The sequence below is a fragment of the Anoplopoma fimbria genome, chromosome 19, assembly GCF_027596085.1.
Source record: "Anoplopoma fimbria isolate UVic2021 breed Golden Eagle Sablefish chromosome 19, Afim_UVic_2022, whole genome shotgun sequence".
NCBI lineage: Eukaryota > Metazoa > Chordata > Actinopteri > Perciformes > Anoplopomatidae > Anoplopoma > Anoplopoma fimbria.
The window spans coordinates 3140004-3159860 of NC_072467.1; the positions used below are offsets into that span (position 1 = coordinate 3140004).

The 19857-nt window shown below is 42.9% G+C and overlaps 1 protein-coding gene across 4 annotated transcripts in view; it reads right to left on the reverse strand.

Moving 5' to 3' along the window:
* mef2aa (myocyte enhancer factor 2aa) overlaps positions 1 to 19857 on the reverse strand; it is a 56625-nt gene that overhangs the window by 34680 nt on the left and 2088 nt on the right. For all 4 annotated transcript variants that reach the window (XM_054619312.1, XM_054619314.1, XM_054619315.1 and 1 more), the window contains exon 2: positions 4952 to 5154. In XM_054619312.1, the coding sequence (XP_054475287.1) occupies positions 4952 to 5005 (54 nt within the window). In that variant the 5' untranslated portion in view covers positions 5006 to 5154. The remainder of the gene's footprint in view (positions 1 to 4951; positions 5155 to 19857) is intronic.

A 19857-nucleotide genomic window follows, 5' to 3' on the forward strand; every position in this document is an offset into this window, starting at 1 on the left:
GTTCACTGGCGGAGCTTTCCTATGGTTCAAAGACACCCACAAAGACACCCAATGTGGTTTCATAAATTTGAGTCGCTCCTATAGTAAGATGTGGTACACATGCAGTCTAGCTCCCTGACTAATTCATGTTATTCACAATGACAGGATTAGCCTCAGTGTGTAAAGCTCTGTTGTATCACTGTACCAGTGCATCTTACACATGTTCTGAGAAATCAAATGTCAAGGCAAAAGGGAAGGGAGGCCACATTTAAACTTCCAATAAACTGGAGAGATTCCAACTTTCTCTGCTTTTGATAAGGTCATTACAACAGCTCACACAATACCAGACAGATCAGTGACTATACTAGCATTTCATTTAGACTGTGCAAGGCTGAAAGCCCTGACCTTTAAGAAGCTCTCACAATGTCAGGATGAGGTGATAATTCTGCTCTCAATTCACACTTTTTCCAACATTTCCAACTTCTTCCCAAGTGCCCTACCACCATAACCTGTTTTTACTGAGCTTTAATTGAGCTCAGTAATTCATTTCTCATATGTATATTTTATATACTTTGGGTACCAGTTTTTTTCATGTTTTACGTTCAAGCTAACAAGACTCTAAAAAAGTTTTTTTTTAAGGTGCACTATCCACATTTTTGTGTAAATATTCTGCAATCATATCAGTCAAAATCACTGAGTGGTACTGCTGCAGAGAAAAGCATGCCATAATAGACTTACCCTTTTTGCCTAAATACAAGTTTGAAGAGTTTACTGATGGAAATCGTACTGTGATTCACAGGAACTGAGGAATAGATAATCAGCAAAAAGCAAATTTGCCTTTTGGAGGAACTGTGCACACTAGTTTTAATTGCTTTTTGAAATAAAATCACGACAACTGGGCATGCCAAGTTCAACCATCAATCTATGTGTAATATTCCTGAGACAAATGCATCTAGAATCTAAAGCACCAGCATATGTGCCTGTCACGCATGCTTTTACTGCTACATTTATTGTTTTCATCTTCCACAAGACAGACTGCCACAGAAAACGGTATAGTATATAGAAACATATGCTACAACAAACCCCAACACACACAGCTGATGTGTCAATCAAAAGGTCTATCAATGTCTGTCCTCAGGCAGAGGTGCCAAGATGACAAACAAGACATCTGGGACTCAAGAGTGCAGCTGAGACTGGGGTATGGCAGGAGATGCCTTAGTCACTAACACCTTCAGTGGGGTGACGAGCAAGCAGCCTTATAAGAACCTCATGTCACCTCTGACAAGCCCCCGTAGCAGACATGAGAGAGGGCTTGAGAGTCAGAGAGGTCTGGCACCAGCTGGCAGAGTGACCCAGGCCCTGTGGCTGCTGCCCTGGCTACGCGCTGCCAGAGTGTGCGGGCCTGGGAGACAGGCCAGGGCCACCACGACTGTCTGCATGGATCAGCTCTGGCTGGGAGAGAGGACAGCCCCAGGATCCCCATGTGGACAACTGAGTCCGCAAAGGCCTCGTCTACTGGGTGGGACTGACCTTGAAACCTAGAGTAGCCTTGAATGATCCTGTTTAGTGGAGAAGATGACATGCTGGTTAACTAAACGTAAAGTGGTTTCTTAGAAATATCATAATCAATAAGCACAATGATCCAGTTTGAAGACCATTGGCTTGTTCAATTTATTGAAAACTGTAATTGTAATAAGAGGCCATGTGCTGTTTTGATAAAATTGTAAATAATTTAGCATCATCTGTGAGTATTTCAGTGATGTTTTAAAATGTATCGGCAGTGAAACTACAATCACCATCACCTGACTTCAAGTTTTGCTGCTTCAGCGCAGTTTTATGGAAACTACATTTCATCTTGAACAATGATAATATATGCGCTGCCTGTCACATTTAACAGTGTCCCTCTGTTCTGTCCATGGTCTATCAACAAGCTCTTTACCTGTCAAAATAATAATGACGATTGCTCAGAACCACAGGAATGGGTGAAGGCTGAAAAGTGGGAGGTGTGCACTGTGTTGCTCCCTGGGGAGAAAGGGAGAGAGATAGAGCTGCTCGGTGCCTACAGGCATCTGAAGTGCCAGAGCACAATCCAAAATGAGCCACAGCAAGGGCAGGCAACCCTCCACCCAGCAGCAAAATCATCAAACTTTTAATGACTTGGGCAATTACCCCCAGTGAGCCTGCTTAATGACATCCATAGGACGTCACTAGACACTGCTTTCACCAGCCTACTCCCTACACTAACTTTCAAGACTAATGTGTCCTCCCATCTCCACCATCGTGCCCCCTGCAGATCCTGGGGAATTAGGTGAAAGACCCCGAAGATTTGCTCATCGAGGGCCACTGACTCTGCTGTTGTTATTTCGTGCTGTTTTATGAAACAGCACGAAACCCACCACGTCAAAACACAATACATACTTTTTCTCTTTTTTCAGGAGCCACATTCACAAAATGTGAACGTTAGATAATAGCGTATAATAAATGCGTGCAAGTCTGTGACTCAAACTGTAATAATTGCTGTGAATACTGTAAATGAGGAGAATCAACCAGGGTTGCAGTTGAATGGTTGTTATCTAGCATTAATTTGCAATCAGAGTGTCAGTCTGGCTGATGACTGTGTCTCTGTGTTGTAGGACCGTCACTTATGAATGGAATGGCTCAGTATTTGGGTCTTTAGCATCCAACGGGATGTATGAAAGTACCTCTGCTGCCTTCAAGTTTCATTCTGTTCACCTCTGCAGGGCTACACAGCAGAGTGTGAACATAAAGCTGCACAAAAATCAGTTACACATGACGTATGCAACAACTGTACTAAATTTAATTATCATATATATTATCTAAATATTAATTATCTTACTTGTCATTTGTGCACAATACACTTCATTACTCTGAATTATGAAAACGTGTTGTCATTATACACCGTAGGTAATGACTTGAAGCAAAATATCAGCGAAGTTCACTGCCTGTCTCAACTCTGCAGATACAACTCCTGATAGATTGTGCAATTACAGACCTTCTCAGCCTTTGCCACAGTCCGTGTTATAAATCCTGAAAGGTTAACAGCCCTCCTAAAGCACTTGCAGTGATAATGCAAGGGAGCCCCCGTTGTTCCCACAAAACATTCTGTGTACGGCAATACTATCTAATTAGCCCACTTAGGGACTTCTTTCATTTTAGCGCTAAGAGTATGGATAGCTAGCAGCAGAGCGGCGTAGATAAAGATTCAAATTGTCTCACGACAATGGGGACCATATGCTAATGGCTATTCCCCCTTGTTTAGGAGCACGCCCCAGGGAGATGGCTGTACGCTTCATGGCCCATGGGGAGAAAAAGAGAGAGAGAAAGACACACAAGCATACATCACTTTATACCGAAGCCTTATTTTAGCACGGTGGCCTATCGTCACAGCAATTTCTCTGCTGAGCCAGCTAAAACCAACGAAATGCAAGCTGAAATGCCTGCGTTCTGCTGATAAACTTTCTCACAAATTATACAGTGAGACATTTAAAATCTGATGCAAACACACGACTTTGGGAGACACTTTGATAATTAGCAACATCTCTCTGTGCAGCTCCACTTCTCTGTGAAACAATAGAGCTAAATGTCTTCCCTCACTCCCTTCATACATGCATTAAAAAGAAAGGAATCGTCTGCTCACCTAGCGAACAGTTGACAACCTGTTTTCATGTAACTTCCTCTCTTTCCCCCCCCGATGTCACAGGTCATTGCATACAGTCTAGATACAAGCAGTGAATCGTTACAACCGTCCTGCTTGGATCCAACCCAGAGCCAGGTGTTATACTGATAATTGGCCCACAGTGTAGATTTTTGTTTCGCACTTGGCTGACCTGCTAGTCTCACGATTACAGAGACACGGTCAGCGTACCGATTGGCTAGTACCGTATCATGTTACTGTAATACCCTCAGGAGAGGAAGCACCACTGTAGCTCTGTTATATTTCTGTGTGCACAGCACCTGTGAAGAATGAAAATTACATTTTGAGGGGGTGTTAACAAGATCTGTTCTATTTGGCTATGGGAAACCTACACATCTTCATTAATTGGTGTAATTTGTCAAAAACTGCGCTCACGCTTCCTCAACTTCGCTCTTAAATCAAAGAGAGCGCAGCTAAAAAAGAGCCTTCTTTTTCTTCCTGCCTTCCTGCTAAAGATATCCCAGCCTGTTATTCTTGATTCAAACAGGCCTAAGCTGTTTTGTACAGTGTTTTGCTGTTTAGGAGTTTATATTTAACATGAGCAGACAGAGCGAATTCCAGCTCTCTCCCTCTTTGTGGCTAGCTGGGACCAATGTAGCCGAGGCAGAGAAGGGTGCTGTGTGTCCTGCTGACCCACCCTGCAAATGAGAGGGTGCTGTGGTGCAGTGGCTGCTCCTAATTACTACCAAACAGCTGCAAACACATAGTGCTACAGCGAAGGGGCCCAGCCATACTGCCAGGCCAGGGTACAAGCCCTACAGTGTGGGGAGGCCACAGGAGGCCCGCTGTGCTCCTCGCTCCCCTCAGTTCACTCCCACGCCATGAGGCCCCCGCTGCAGCCCAGTGCTCCTGCTGCCTCATCAACTTCTCGGGCTGAAATTGCAGGGTGGCAGGGGAATCATGTCTGTAAATATGACCACACTGACTAAGAAATGTCATGGTCCCTGTTCAGCTGGCTGGGACTTTGGAGAGGGAGGTATGTCTGTTTAGATCCATGCAAACCATGACAGCTGCTGAACTCTGGTCCAAGGCAGCAAGGAAAATAGAAGAAGACTGTAACCTCAAAATAGGCACAAAGCAGACTGTCTTCTGAGACACAAAAGAAGGATGTGGTAGCATCTCGTGAGATAAGCTAAGAAATCAGTTATAAAAGATTAAAATATTTGAAACTTTAAAAAAGTGCTCCAGATAAGATAAATAGATATATAAATAGGTTGTTTGATGGATCGATGTAGATAGAAAAATTCTGACACTCACCTGCCTGTTCCTCTCATCCATGATCCTGGTGATCTGTATCTTCTTCCGCCCCATGGCTGCGTCCTTTCTGGTCTCTCTGACACCTCAACAATATCAGAAAAACAACACGATTTCTTCCCCGCGCTCTCCTAGCACATTGTGCAACAGTCGCTCTTCTTGTATACACTCTTTCTTCTTCGCAATGTGCTCTTTAACACCACAATCTGCAAGGAGACAGAAAGAGAAAGAGAGAGGGAGGAGGGCAGAAAGTTAACTTGACACTCAACAATGTCTCCTTAAGCACTTCAAAGCACCGGAGGGCTCTGCTTTCTGTTCTCGAGCACATTCAGAAAGTACGAGACCCACATGGTGTACCCTTATCTCCTCTGCTGCTGCACTTGAACCGCAGCTAAAGTCAATGAAAGACGACTTCACACTGAGGGCAGCAGCTACACAAGACTCACTGAACAGGTGTTTTGCACTGCCAGATGAAAAGATTGATACCACTTTCATATCTGTCGGTTAAATACAAGACTATAGAAAGCAGCCAGTTAGATTAGCATACAGACTGGATACAGGGAAAACAGCTAGCGTGGCTCTCTCCAACAGTAACAAAATATGTTTTCCTTTTGTTTCCTGTCTTTGGGTTAAGATAAGCTAACGTCTGCTGGCTGTAGCTTCATTTTTACCATAGAGACGTTTTGTTTTAAGTACTGCATCTAGATTAACGTCTAGATGTTTCAATAGCATTTTACAAAAAATAAAATATTCTACATTTCCCTTCCTGCAGAAACAGATCTACAACATTTCACTGCTCTTCCCGAGCGGACCCACCCTGATGCCAGCTTTGCTCTTAAGATGATTAAGAGAGCACCCAGTCTGGGTTTGACAGTAGTTGAAATCTCCTGGGCTGGAGGAAAAGCCAGTGGGGTTGATGAGGGTGGGGGTTATATTCCCACATGAGCTTGTAACCTGGCCAGTGGTTCAGATCGCACCGTTCCCCGGGGAAAAACTTACTCTGTCCTGTCTCTGCTTCTCTGCAAGAAGAGATATATCCCTCTCCCTGGAGGCACATCCATCTCTTACACCCGGCAAATAGAAAATGTCTAAACAACTGCATTTCCCAAATGAGTACAAATGTAGAAAGGTTAACAACTCAGGCCATTAGTTGCAGTCAGCAGTTGTGAGGCGAGGACGCCAGGGGCCGAATTGGCAGTGAAAACGAAAATGACCGGTTCCAGTGGCACACAGTCATTATGGGTTACAGATGGACTGGCATTATGGTGTCTGGCTGTCTGAATCGGGGCTCCACTGAAGGCAAACTTGACTGAGATCACCTCGCTAACTACCCACGCATGGCTGTCTGCGCCAGGAAAGCAACCGCCTGAACCCTCACAAAGAATTTCCCCAAACCACATCACAACAGGACAGGGAGAATGACGAGGTTCTTGTTCATTCACCATTTCTCACACACACACACACACACACACACACACACACACACACACGCACACACACGCACACACACGTGCGCACACACAAACACACACACACACACACACACACAAACACACACATTGATAGAAACATGTTCGAAGAAACGGGAAATCGGGGGTGTTTAGTTCCCCCGAATAAATACCTGAGCCACTCTGAAAGCATTGCAAGTTGCCAAAAGTGAGATGTTCATAACGTTTCCATGTGTTTGTATAATATTGAAACCCTCAGTGAATTTACTGGAATGACAGGTTTGCGTATGAATTCTTTGTGTATTTAAAAAGGTAATATAATGACAGAAATCTAAACTTCTTTAGCAATCTTGATTTTTCCCTCTTTTATTTTGGGTAATGGAAATGAATTACTTCAAATCACATGACACAGTCTCAAAACAGATTTTGTTCACTGCTTTTTGTAAAGCTGACAAGTCATGAACTTGACAGACAACTGACCACTGTGGTGTATTTAATCTGCATAGAGGTAAGCAGATAATCTTTTTCTCTGTTTTTATGCAGTAGCATATTAGCAGTTATTGAGAGGCTTTATACCGATTGCTTTTTACAGTTGATTGCAAATAAAGTTTTATTTGTTGCCCTTTCATTTTGTTGCACTACTTAACAGTATTGTACAGTTTTGTCCTCGCTAATCTGTAATCATCTGTTGAGACTGGTCTGAATTACTCAGAGCAAGTTCTGTTTGTGAATGTGTTCATCAATGTAACCTGAGTGTGAAACTGTACAACAGAAAGAATCGAGACACTCTCACACATCCTTCTCTCTCTTTATGCAGACGAGCTGTCACAGCAGGACAGTTCAAGTCTAGAGGCATAATAGACTGTGTCATGACATTTCTCTAACACAGATACGAAATGACAAGCTGAGAGGGCCTTCAGACTGCAGGTGTGCCACACTCTCTGTATTGTGACTTAGTGTTAGTTGAAAGCTAAAACATCTAGCTGAGAAAACCCTATTTTCAGGATGTAATTAGCACTCTATCTTATGCTGCCATTGATTAATCACTAATCACTTCATACTATTTCAAATAACGCAATCTCCAGAACTGGGTGGGACATTTTCAGCTGGCCCCACCACACAGATAGACATGTCAGAAGATGGTCAGATTACAAAGGAGAACAATGTCTGCACTGTAGCAGAGTACATGTTTGTGTGTGACACTCTGACTTCTCTTGAGTGTTTGGAGGGGACAGAGTATCTGTTTGTGGCCTAAATCATGTGCTCTGTGCCTGTGTGTGTGTGTGTGTGTGTGTGTGTGTGTGTGTGTGTGTGTGTGTGTGTGTGTGTGTGTGTGTGTGTGTGTGTGTGTGTGTGTGTGTGTGTGTGTGAGAAACAGAGACAAAGAGATAAACATAACTAGAATTACCGCCCCGTGGTTGTATGCCTCTGCCAAACAGTCAAGTTGCAGTTTACATTCATGTCTGTCCAGACTCACTGAATGTATACAGTGAGGACTTGAAAAGGAATTTATTTAAAGGTATTAAAGGAGCAGTGCGTAAGATTTAGTGGCATCTAGTGGCGAGGTTACAGATTGTATCCAACTGAATACCCTTCTGTCGCCCCTCCCTTTCCAAAGAGAGAACTATGCAGGCCTTCAGAGTTTGGTTTGTCTGTTCTGGGCTACTGTAGAAACATGGCAGTGCAACATGGCGGACTCATTGAAGAGAAATGTAGATAGAAAAGGCTCATTCTGACCTAACAAAAAAAAGAGTTCCAGGTCATTATACACTAATGAAAACATAGTTACGAATATCATATTACATGTTTGCCAATAAATCCTGCTAAATCCTATCTGCTGTTCCTTTAAGTACAGTGTATGGAGTACAGAGTCATCTTTGGCAAAATGAAAGTTATCACTATATTGACATTCCAGTGAATAATTTCTAGAACGAAACATGCGGTCTTCCCTTAGAGACTATTTTTAGAGAGGAGTACAGAGGACTGATAGAGAGCTTGGTCACATGCAACAACAATCACCTGAAGCTCAATATCAGCTAAACCAATGGAGCTACCGAAGGAACAGGAGGCCGCCTGTCCTGGTTGTCATCCAGGGAGAAGTAGTGAAGAGGGTGATTAACTTAGGGTTCAAATGTGTTAACATGCTTGGTCAATAAAGCGGATTCTAATTGGAAACAAAGTTTTAGCCATGATAGTGGACAATGCTTCAAATATGGATGGTGATACAAAGAAGTTTGAAATTCTAAACAAGTGATGCTTCTCTTACATCTTAATTAAGATAAATTAGCTACTGCTGATACTTCCCTACTTTCTGCACATGCTGCACAACAGATGCACCTTAATGTGAAGGTAGTGGTCAGCCTTTTGTGTTTGAAACTAGATGAAACTTGCCTGCTTAGCTAACGTTTGAAAATGTTTACTCCACATAGTTTTTCCAACAGTAGATTTAGACATTTTCTGGCCTTTTGTTGGGAGGTCGTTTTGCATCACTGGATGGACCATATACTTTTTTTTTATGTGTTTAACATTAGCTCGGTTGGCTCAAGAAACATGGACTGACTTTAGAGCGAACCTTTAGAAACTGGAATTACAAAACACTAACAGATGAGTTACATTCTCTAACAGGTCAGTTTTGGTCTGGGAAAACAGACGCAGCACCATGTAATTATACCAAGATGGCTCCTTCCATGTGGACGCACAGAGGACAGCAAGTTCAGCATCAGGTCTGAACATCTCTGCTCACAGCAGCTGAGAGCTATTTGCAATGTCTGTACCTATTCACAACAGTAACCCTACAGCACAAACTTGATATGATACACCTGGTCCACTTTGATATAAACCACCAGACCAGCACTTCTGGAAGTTGCTTACCAAACTCTTGTAAGCAACACATACATCGATGTGCAGAGAATATGTCGCCATAGGAACGACCACCTCAGCTTGACAGAAAGTCAATATGACGCGTCTAACACAAGGAGTCCATGCCTTACGGTACCTTCTGTTTAAAACGCTTGCACGCTGTATCCGTGGGAGTGACTAAGCATTACAATCATTTCTGACCAGAGCCGATTTGATTCTCCATGACGATGTGTGAGACTGGTCAAGTGACAGGTGGGTTAGCCTGCCTCATCCTCCCTTGAGACAGGCCATGGAGACACTGGGAGGCTTGGTGACAGGCCTGGCCCTTTCACAATCAATAAAACATGCTCAATTCCCATTGTAATTACTGGATCCGGCACGTCCTCCTCCTCCCTCTCTCTCTTTAAGTCTGTGCTCACAACACACAAAGTTGAGGCATTACTCCCTCAACTGTTGTCCTCTATAAAAGGTAACATAGAACGACAAAGTAGATTTATGTTTTCCTAACGAACGAAAAAACAAGGCCAGTGTTATTCTGTACATTTGTAACAAAACTGTATCAACTAGAGTCTAGTTGAGGTCTAGTTACTAGACCACTGTAATCTTTTCCAGTCTCCTCATCTCATATAAATATATTCATTCTATCTGACTGGTGTTAAAGAAGTGCCCACTATGTGCTGCAAACATGCCTCCACTTCTTTGAAGGTGATGGACAGCAGCCAAAGTCTTGAGCATAGCCGTGACAGTTGCGCTTCCTGTGCAAGGCACTGTTAGCCTCAGTATCCTACCACAGGCCGTGGGCAGACAAGACTCAACTTCCTGCCCCTCCACTTCCTGTTATTCACGACCCTTTTACATACCCCTCTGCGGGGGAGTCAGGGGGAGCCGGTAGGAGATGGAGAGGAGGAAGAAAGGGAGGGACCACCTTGGGGACACCCTTCCCCTCTGATCCTTCCCCTTATTATCGTCCTGACTGAGCCTGAGACTAAACAACAACAGAGGCTCATCTCCTGCGGCTTCACTCTGTGTGCTTATTATGTTTACTGGAAGGATCATTACGCAGGCTGGACGACGTGCACACACTGCTCTCAGTCACTCACTTTACAATTAGTAGGCAGAGACCTTTTTCCTCGTTATTCAAACACTCCAACGGTTACATAAGAATGAATCACCGCTCTCACAATACGCACCGAAACAAGTAAATACGCATTGGAACAACATGATAATGAGAGAAGTACGTTTCTGATAGGATGCAAGGGCCTCACGCAGTAATCTGATGCGCATTGATGTGGGGATTCTTTGAAATAAACCATGAAAACGTTCTTAAATGAATGGAACTCAAAGTGCCAACACTGTGGCTCAGTTCTGATTAGCTTCTGGCAGACTGGAGACATGAAGCGAAAGCAGCCCTAAATCCACAGTTTCTACCGATTTGTTTCAATGGAGCCTTGACACCAGCGCAGTCGGAAATGAACATCCACCTCTTTGTTCTCGCTTTCATCAGGAGGTGCTGTACCTGTAAATGGGGCTGTTGGCCTGAGGGGAGTGGAGGCAAGCCAGCCCTCTCACGCTTTCTTTCTGTCTTCCCTTTTGTGAGAGCGCGCTTATCTCCCTCTCCAGCAGTGAAAGGCAGGATTGTGGCCCCGGCAGCATCACTAGTGTTAATGTCTCCTGATGCTAATCTGACACACGGCTGATCCCTCAACAACCACTTTCTCCATCCCCTCTTTTCAACCCGCCCCCTTCTTTCTTTCTTGCATTTTCTCATGATTTCTCGCTTTCTGTTTCTTTTTCTCTCTTTCTTTCTTTGAATTCATGTTATACATTCCCTCACCTCAGTTTCCAAGGCAACTAATGAGATATAATTAATAAGTGCTATCACAAGGGCATGCGAACAAAAAAGTGAAAAAAGGAGGGCTTTGAGAAATGTAAAGAGCGAGGTGGGGCAGTCTGCAAAGCATGGACTATCTGCAGCACTTCCACTTTTTCTGTAAAGCATGGCTGGAGGTGACATTTCTCGCACTGGAGAATGATTTAAATAACATTTAAAGGAGGGGGTAAAATGACTATGATATGAATACCCTAAAGGTGTTGAAAGAAATCAAACACATATACCTTGTTTGCACAAGCGATAAACCTACAGGCCGAAATGTTGAGACTGTAAAATTAAGACAAATGTTTCATAAATGTTTACAGATTTAAAGCCAAGCCATGCCAGAAGGTTGTCAAACATCTTTCTTGTCTTATTTCATTAGGCAATATGTCTCCTAGGAACATTAAATCAGTCTGAACCTAACTCAATCAAGTAAGATGTAAAAATGCATTGTTCAAAAGCAGACAGTGACCTGCACAGTAGGGACAGTGACAAAGGCAGCAGTGAGAGCCTGCACTGAAATGGCAGCCAAGCAGACAGCGAGTGGTTAATCTGCCTTGATGACTGGTGGCTCAGTCCAACTCTCCAATGACCCAGCCGTAATCCCACATTGGATCGATGCAAGTTCAAACAATCCTCCATGCTGCTAGCACCTTGCTTGTGCTGGGGTGGGGGGGGGGATGGTGCTGTAAAACAGGGACCCGCAGACGGAAAGCTACTTATCACCTCCAAAATGACATCAAAAGGAAAGAAAACCCCACAGGATGAACCTGCTCTTGCAGAGAACATGTTTCACTGTGGGCCCCCGCTACACAGCCAACTGAATGGAAACGATGTCACTCTCCGGATGAATCCCAGACATGGATCCAATCTAAAACATCTGAATGGCGATGAGTGGATATAACAACCAATAATAAAGGGCATCTTGTGCTGACAGCGTTACCAGACAGACATCCTCCATCTCACTCTCACAGTACTGTCAGGAGGACTATGCAAGGTGACTTTGACTAAGTGCCTTGGGGTTTCATGAGAAAAACGCCATTGACATCACATTAATTTCATGTCTCTTTTTTAACTGACTTAGTGCCACAGAGCCCTGGATACCATGGAGGAAAAAAGAAATGAAACAGACATTGTTGCTTCAGCTTCGAGGCACAGGCAGCTGAGATCTAAAGGCCAGAAAGACAACAGGGACAAACAGGTGACATGATCAGCAACCAACTTTTTCCTTACTTTAAGAGCCGTTTAACAGGGAGGAGACGTTCGCTCAACAGAGCAGGATAAACGTTAGTCAGAAACTTTCCACTGCACTTCATTGTGTGTGTGTGTGTTTGGGTTTGATAGCAGGTGTGTGTATGGAAAAGAGACAGACAGAAAACACGAGAGGAAGGGAGGGAGGGTCAGACAGAGAGAGTGGGAGAGAGAGCGACCAGTATGACTGTGTTAACTATGTGGAAAGATGTAAGGGAAACAAGACTAAAAGAAGCACCGTGCGCCCATCCCATCCCACCTCAGTGGTAGTGTGCGGCAGCGGCGTTGTAACATAATTACTGCTGGGACACTTCTATTCCCAATGATCCATTTGCGTCAGTCAGGTTCTCGAGCCCAGCCAATGAATGGATTCTCAGTTTCTCAAGGATAAAGAGATGACCCTCTCCTAACAGTTATATCCATTTCATGTAGAAAAGCTGCTCTCCTCCTCAAGGTAAATCCCTTGATGCATATTTGAGTAAAACTTTTTGGAACAAAGAAAATGATAATTACTACCCGCATGCAAGAATAGGATGATGAATTATGTCTCATAAAAAATGAATGTGCTTGATAACTGAGAGATCATAGACATTAAGGTACAGTTGCTATACTGTCCTACTGGCCCTAGTTTCTGCCTCTAGCATTAACAACTGAGTCACAGAGTTATTGTAATCAACGTTTGGGAAAAATAACTACGCAGGAATCCTTGAAAAAACAGAAGATTCTTTAACAACACTTAATAAGGTATTTCCACAATTCTTACAGACAAAACAACTGGATTAAAATATATTCCATCCAGTCCACAGCAAAACACTTTTAAACCCTTTACATCTTAAACAAACAAAGGTGGTAGCTGGAAATGACATATTTCCTAACTCAAATCTATTTGTAATTTATAATTGTACAATATATACTACAGATGTTCCTATACTATTTTTTCCTTCCGTATACCTATTCAGACGACTGACCTTGGGTATCGGACCAATACCCAGAATCAATTCAATACCAGTGCTTTAAAAGCAAAACAACCTTGTTATCATTCTTACATTGCTAGCATGGTTGTATGGCCTGGCTCAGAATAAACCCTTTCTGTAAAACATGAACAAATAAATACAGTCGTACGGTCGTTGCTGGGCATGTGCAACTCTAAAATAAGATGAGAAAGAAGCGAGACGGCTCACTCATTAGCTACTACCATCATCAGCACCCGGAGAAATACAATCGCCGCGAAGTAAATCAATGCTGGAAGTAGCTAACAAGTGAGCCATCTAGATTCTAATGTGATATCGGATTGGTGCATAGACTCCAATTCTCACCAGCATTTTAGGCTGGATCGGAGGCATTTCAGATACTGGTATCTGAACACCTCTAGTAGCCTATATTCTCTATACTCTCTACCCTAACCCTTAGAAATTATTTTTAATCTTCCAATCTACAGTATGCCATCTGTAAAATACAATAAACTAATAGCGAACTACTCACTGTATATTATGCAATCAGTTTTACAAACTATGTTTCTGAGCAAAAGCCCTCCATCGCCAACATTTCTTATGACAGTACGTCAGTTTAACAAGCCAATGCTTTGACATGGCACGCCGTCATTTAGCACTCTTTATGGATGAACACTTCCTGTGTCACACGTTGCTTGTTACGCATGTGAATCTTGCGATCCACTGTTTCCACTTGTGGTGCAAATATCTAAAAGAAAGTGTTTTTCTAACACTCGCACACAGACACACATACAACACATGCATAAATAAAACTAATTCATGCGTGGTCCTAGAGGTTTATACATTTGCTTAGCATTACAGTGTGGCGCTGTGGTGCGATGGCATGTGTCCATTTGCATGGTTGTCTGTCATCAGATGGACTTCTCACCAGGGAACAATAGTAATGCCAACACCACAGAGAGCTACAGTCCCCCACCCTCCAAGGATCCCTGCAAGCTGTGTTAAGTGCCATGGCAGCCTTTTGATGTTGCACAGACTGTAACTCAGAAATGGTAAACAGCAAAGATGAACCGAGATCTTCCTCCAGGGGGAATCCACACTGTAAGGATATTAGGCACGTCATGCATAATGTGTCTCAGCAGCAGCGCATTTACTCGATCTCAACACATCTTTGGAAACACTGTGGATCCAGATTAGTCGCTGAGATTCCAGATATTCAACTCTCCCCCCGTGTTTGATGATCAGCAGGCAGATTTAACTAAACAAATACTGAGCGCTGTAGAAAGACAACAGTTTTTTTGGTCCACATAGATGTAGTCCATATGTTGGGATTATATTTACTATCTGCCTTCAGAGACTGTCTGTTTTTAAATGGAGAAAAAAAGAAATTAAAAAGCTCAGAATAAATATTTGATTTTCTCTCCCCATTTTTATCTTTCACTCGATGCCTCTTTCCCACAGTGTTCCATTACATAAAAGGTTTATGCAATCTGAGCAGTGAGGATGGCCATGAGTCATAACAACAGGGGAAGAGGCTAGCTGAAGTAGCATTGATTTTGTTTTTCTTACAATTTCATGTTATAGGACCGGTAATGATCTCACACAGGCCTGTTATTCACATATTTTATTTAATGTAAAAAAAATGAACGCTAAAGAGACTACTCATCCCTTTCTAATAAAGTGTGACACGTGCAGGCTGAACATTTAGAAAAACTGCATTTGTAAATGTTTGTCATGGGTTTTTTTTATGTTACTAGGTTTCCATACAGTCACAATGAAAGACAGTTTTCCTTTCGAGTAATGAGAGTCTGCTATGTGAATGAGGTGTTTAACAGTAAACAGCAGTTTCAATAACAGAGTAACCCTGAAGGCTCTATTTTCACAGGGTGAATGGGGCAAATGACGTACAAGGCATATCATCATTTCTTTATCACTGATAGAAGTCGGAAAACTGACTTAAAATCTGAAAGATTTTTTTCTCTCTTTTGACATCAATAAACGGCATTCACTTAGCAAAACAAAAACTTCTGCAGCCACAGCCTACGGTTTCTCCCAAATCAGATGATGTGTGCTAGCTGTCACATGAACACTGTGTGCAAACAGTGTGATAGAGAGAGAGAGAGAGAGAGAGAGAGAGAGAGAGAGAGAGAGAGAGAGAGAGAGAGGGAGTCAGACAGAGAAAGAGAGGGAGAGACCCCCACAGGGCCTGCTGCTGCTGCTGCTGCTCGCCTCTCCAGGAACCTTTTCAGTCAAACTGTTTGCTGATAGCCTCTGGTCCTGAACTCAGTTCTGAACACCTCTGTTTGTTGGACCAGCGACTGAGGTTGAGGGGCGGAGAGGGAAAAAGAAAAATCAAGAACAACACAGTCTGACGTGAATACAGGCTGGCAACAGCTCACTGGTGGAAACACTACACCGTTTTCGACTAGATCTGCGGCCCGAAGCACACAGATGGAAAGTGGACTGGGAGAAAGGGAGAGGACAGACGGGCAGACGCACAAACAGCGGGAAGACTCAACACCTCACTCACGATCGCAGTCACACTATAGAGAGCTGGGATCTAGAGGCTGGAGATGCTTTGAAAAATACTCTCTGAATCGTCCTTGATTTTAAAAGTCAAATTTTAACTGACAAACAATGACTCGCTTCTTAAAGTGATATTTGACCAGGCTTACGCTTCCCATAAAGTGGACATGGTGTTATCACCCAGAATCAACACACACACACACACACACAACACACACAGAAACACAACAAACTGTACCACGGTCACACACACACACACACACAATGTATCGGTCCAATGTATAACAGTTTGGAAACTGGTGCTCTGGCTACAGAACAACATGCATGGAGCGTTGGGTAGAGCTGAGCCCTAACAGCAGACATGAAGACAACTTTGAACTACAAGTCAGAGCCCTGTGGTGGGCCGGGGCAGCTTCCAGAGAGCGAAGGGTGCTGGGTCACTTCCCCTCACTGTTCATATGGTTGTGTGCGCTGCAGAATAATGGGAGGAATCATCACCCCCCCCACCCCCACCTCCCAGCTGGCCTGGTTCAGGCTTCTCAGACAAACAGAAAAACAACGATATCGCCAGCCAGACCTCCTTCCTGCGGCTCGGGAGGCCACAGGGCCGGTCAAGCCGCGGGATATCCAACTCTTCCTTCCAGCAGCTACTGGACTTTTAGTCATCGCGGAGAGATGTGACACCAAGGTCTCACAGCTGTATTTACTACTCCAGCCACTGGTTATCACTTCTCCGTGGACTCTTACACTATACACTATTATGTGTATTGTAGGAGGCTCAATTAAATGTTTCAAATCCCTTATTTTAGCACTTGATAAAAAACAGTGTAAACATCTTCATCTCACAGAGCTTACCAGACTTTGAAGAAAGTTTACTTTGCACATAATTCAATTGTTTGTTCCTGATGCTTGTACTCCGACTCTATAACAAAGCCAGAGAAAATAAATCTCCAGTGAGAGATGCTTTTTAAGATCTACAGTAGAACATCAGGAATTCAATACAGTGGGGTATATTAGCAATCATGGGAGATCTTTTGATCTAGTAAATTAGATTATAATATATTCCTTTGATTTATGTTATTTCTTTCAGAGTCTCATTAAAATTCACTTAAAATGCAACTCAGCAAAGAGATGTCTTTATTAACTTCCTTTTCCACGATCAGTTTTGCTCCACACATGATTCAACTTAACATCACCACAGTATTGAGTCGCAACATAGTCACTTATTATTGTTACGTCTCCAGGTAGTTTCATCTTAACAACAATAAGAAAACAAGCAAAAAAACAATGACTGACCTAACCACAGGACACATACACACGTGTTTGGTGTGTATGCCCACTAACTCTTGAGATGATGCACAGTGTGATGCTGTGGTTTCTTCTTGCACTCCAGAGAACCAAATCAGGATGAGGCACCTTACATTGACTTGACTTCTCAAAGTCATCACCTTTTTGCTCCACTGCATGCTTCCACAGTCCACCCTCCCAAACCACACAGTGTGCGTGTGCGTGTGCTAGTCTTTCTACTCATTAGAGAATGTGGCATGTCAAAACTTAACACAGTTGCCAGAAACTGATGGAACTCAAACATAATGGTATGGTGCTTTAGAAATAGACGCCAGAACACACAATAATTAGAGAATACAAAGTACAAAGTAACTATGGTGTTTTTTTTAGGACACTGCTGTTGCTACAGTGGCTATGCAACACCATGGGTTTGTGTACTTGTATTCAGAGTCACACTGTGTGTCCAGTATGGATTTGGAGTGAGAGACAGACTAGGGACATAGCGGCGAGAGCAGATCAACAGCAGATTTAGAGTGCGGGCGGCTATGCTTGAGGATCTCCCTGCTGCTTCTCCTGTGTGGTCCAGGTTGAAGAGGTGAAGAAACCTCCAGTCAGGCCTCGTTTGGAAGAGCAGGGGGCGACAGGAAAAGACAGCGCGGCCTTAAGCTGCTCTGCCCTGCTCAGCAGCACATGTGCTGAGTGAGCCAAACAGGGTGGCTTACCACCAGAGGTCTCAGTCAAGGGCAGGACAGTTGAAAGGTCACTGCTAGCAGTCCTGCTATACAAACAGGGCCTCGGCGAGTAATAGATTCACCCTCTGAGCTTACCCTCGGGCTATTAGAGGGCCTAAACAATACTGAAGATGAGCAACAGAGTTTCTGACAGCCACTGATATTTAGTTATTTAATGTTTAAAGTTTTCATTGCAGTACATATAGCATTTATTTAGAATAGATATTTGAAAAGTAAAAAAACACTTATTTAGTAAGTAATAACCTTAGTATGACTTCTGTCACTCATATTTTGAAACAGTATTAAAAATGTAACCACTGTATTTTAATGTTTAAATGAACATTCCTTTTACCAAGAATCAGCCACCATATGTAATACGATAAGTAGTATTTAGCAAGCTTATGTTGTCTGACACCCAGTGCTAGTTCTCAGCCAAACCCATGGCTCACGATCAAAGCACATGAAGATGTTGTTTAACACAGGCAGCACATGCAAACACCACACACAGGAACTAAACCCTGGACTTCTTGGCAGTGAGGTACTAGTGCTAACCAAGGCCCACAGTGACCTAAAAAACCTTAACCAAACACAGAGTGAAAAAAATATTTTAGAAAAATGTGTCTTTTGACTTGAAGATGATCTGAAGTTTTCTGCATAAAATTTACAGTTGAGGTCTGATTAACAGTTTTCTGTGCACCATCAGCCAAGCTATCTGTTTACAAAAGTATTTTCTCTTTAGTCCACAGGGAACAGTCTACAGTTAACTGCGGTCAAAAACATTATCTGCCAGGCTCAAGATTCTGCATCCAACCTCCAGGTCTCACAGGAAAACGCTGGAATCTCCATATTGATGATAGAGCTCCAATAAACAATGAATCATGTTGCTAAGACGCAGAGTTATCTTCATTTTCTTTTCTTTTCTTTTTTAGAAAACGCCAGTTTTTAACGTAACTGCACAAAGAAAAATGAAAGACGATTATTAATTTAAGAGAAAAAAAAAACACTTCAGTACGTTTCCCCTTGAACTTATGCAACCTTTCTGATGTTTTTAAGTTCCTAATAATCTCTTTACATTCTTCAATAGAAATTTCAACTGCACATAATGCTCACTTTAAGATAACAAACCATATTATTTAAATAAAGCCAAAGGATTGAAAAAATATATTCTCAATCATGTAAAAATGTTAAAGAAACCAATTCTAAAACAACGGTATTATCCATAATCGCTGTATTGTTAGAGCTGAATTTGCTGGATAAAAGAACATCTTGGCCAACCAAACAATGAAAGAAACACTATCCTCTTTATTGGACCAAGAATGTTCGGCTTCTATCTCTTATTTTTCACTTGATACATCCTTGGCTTTCAGCTTTCTGGTGTTTTTTGTCCTCCTTGGAAAAATGTCCTGGGAGGAGGAGAGTGGAGGAGAAAGACTTTCACTCAGTGATTCAGAGGCATCGTGTAAACGCCAGCATTCTCTTTCTGACAACCAGCGTTAATTGCAGATCCGACTCGCCCACACACTCCACATTTCTCCTGGAAGGAGAAGCTGAGACACTGAGATTGAAGTGGGATGAGGAGTGCAGTAAAAGATGCTGCAGCTGCCCGTTCCTCACACCGTCACCACCTCTCATTTCTCCCTTTCCACTGAGAACTTGTGCTAAGACGCTAACACGCACTTACTCACATTTACAGAGACATGCAGGGGCCACACAAACATAACATGTAACAAGGCTAAAGCATTTAATAAACAGTGGCAGTCAGTCGTGTAAAATCATCCATCCATTTAACTCCATCACCATATCGTTGATTTAATGATACAGGGTGGAATCTAACAGATATTATTATCAAATCTGTGTGTGTGTGTGTGTGTGTGTGTGTGTGTGTGTTTGCGTAATGGCAAAGGTAGAACATTTGGGGTCTCTGAGGTTAGAGCAACAGTTCAGTGCACGCATGAGAGACATTTGTGATGGCTCTCTCTGCACC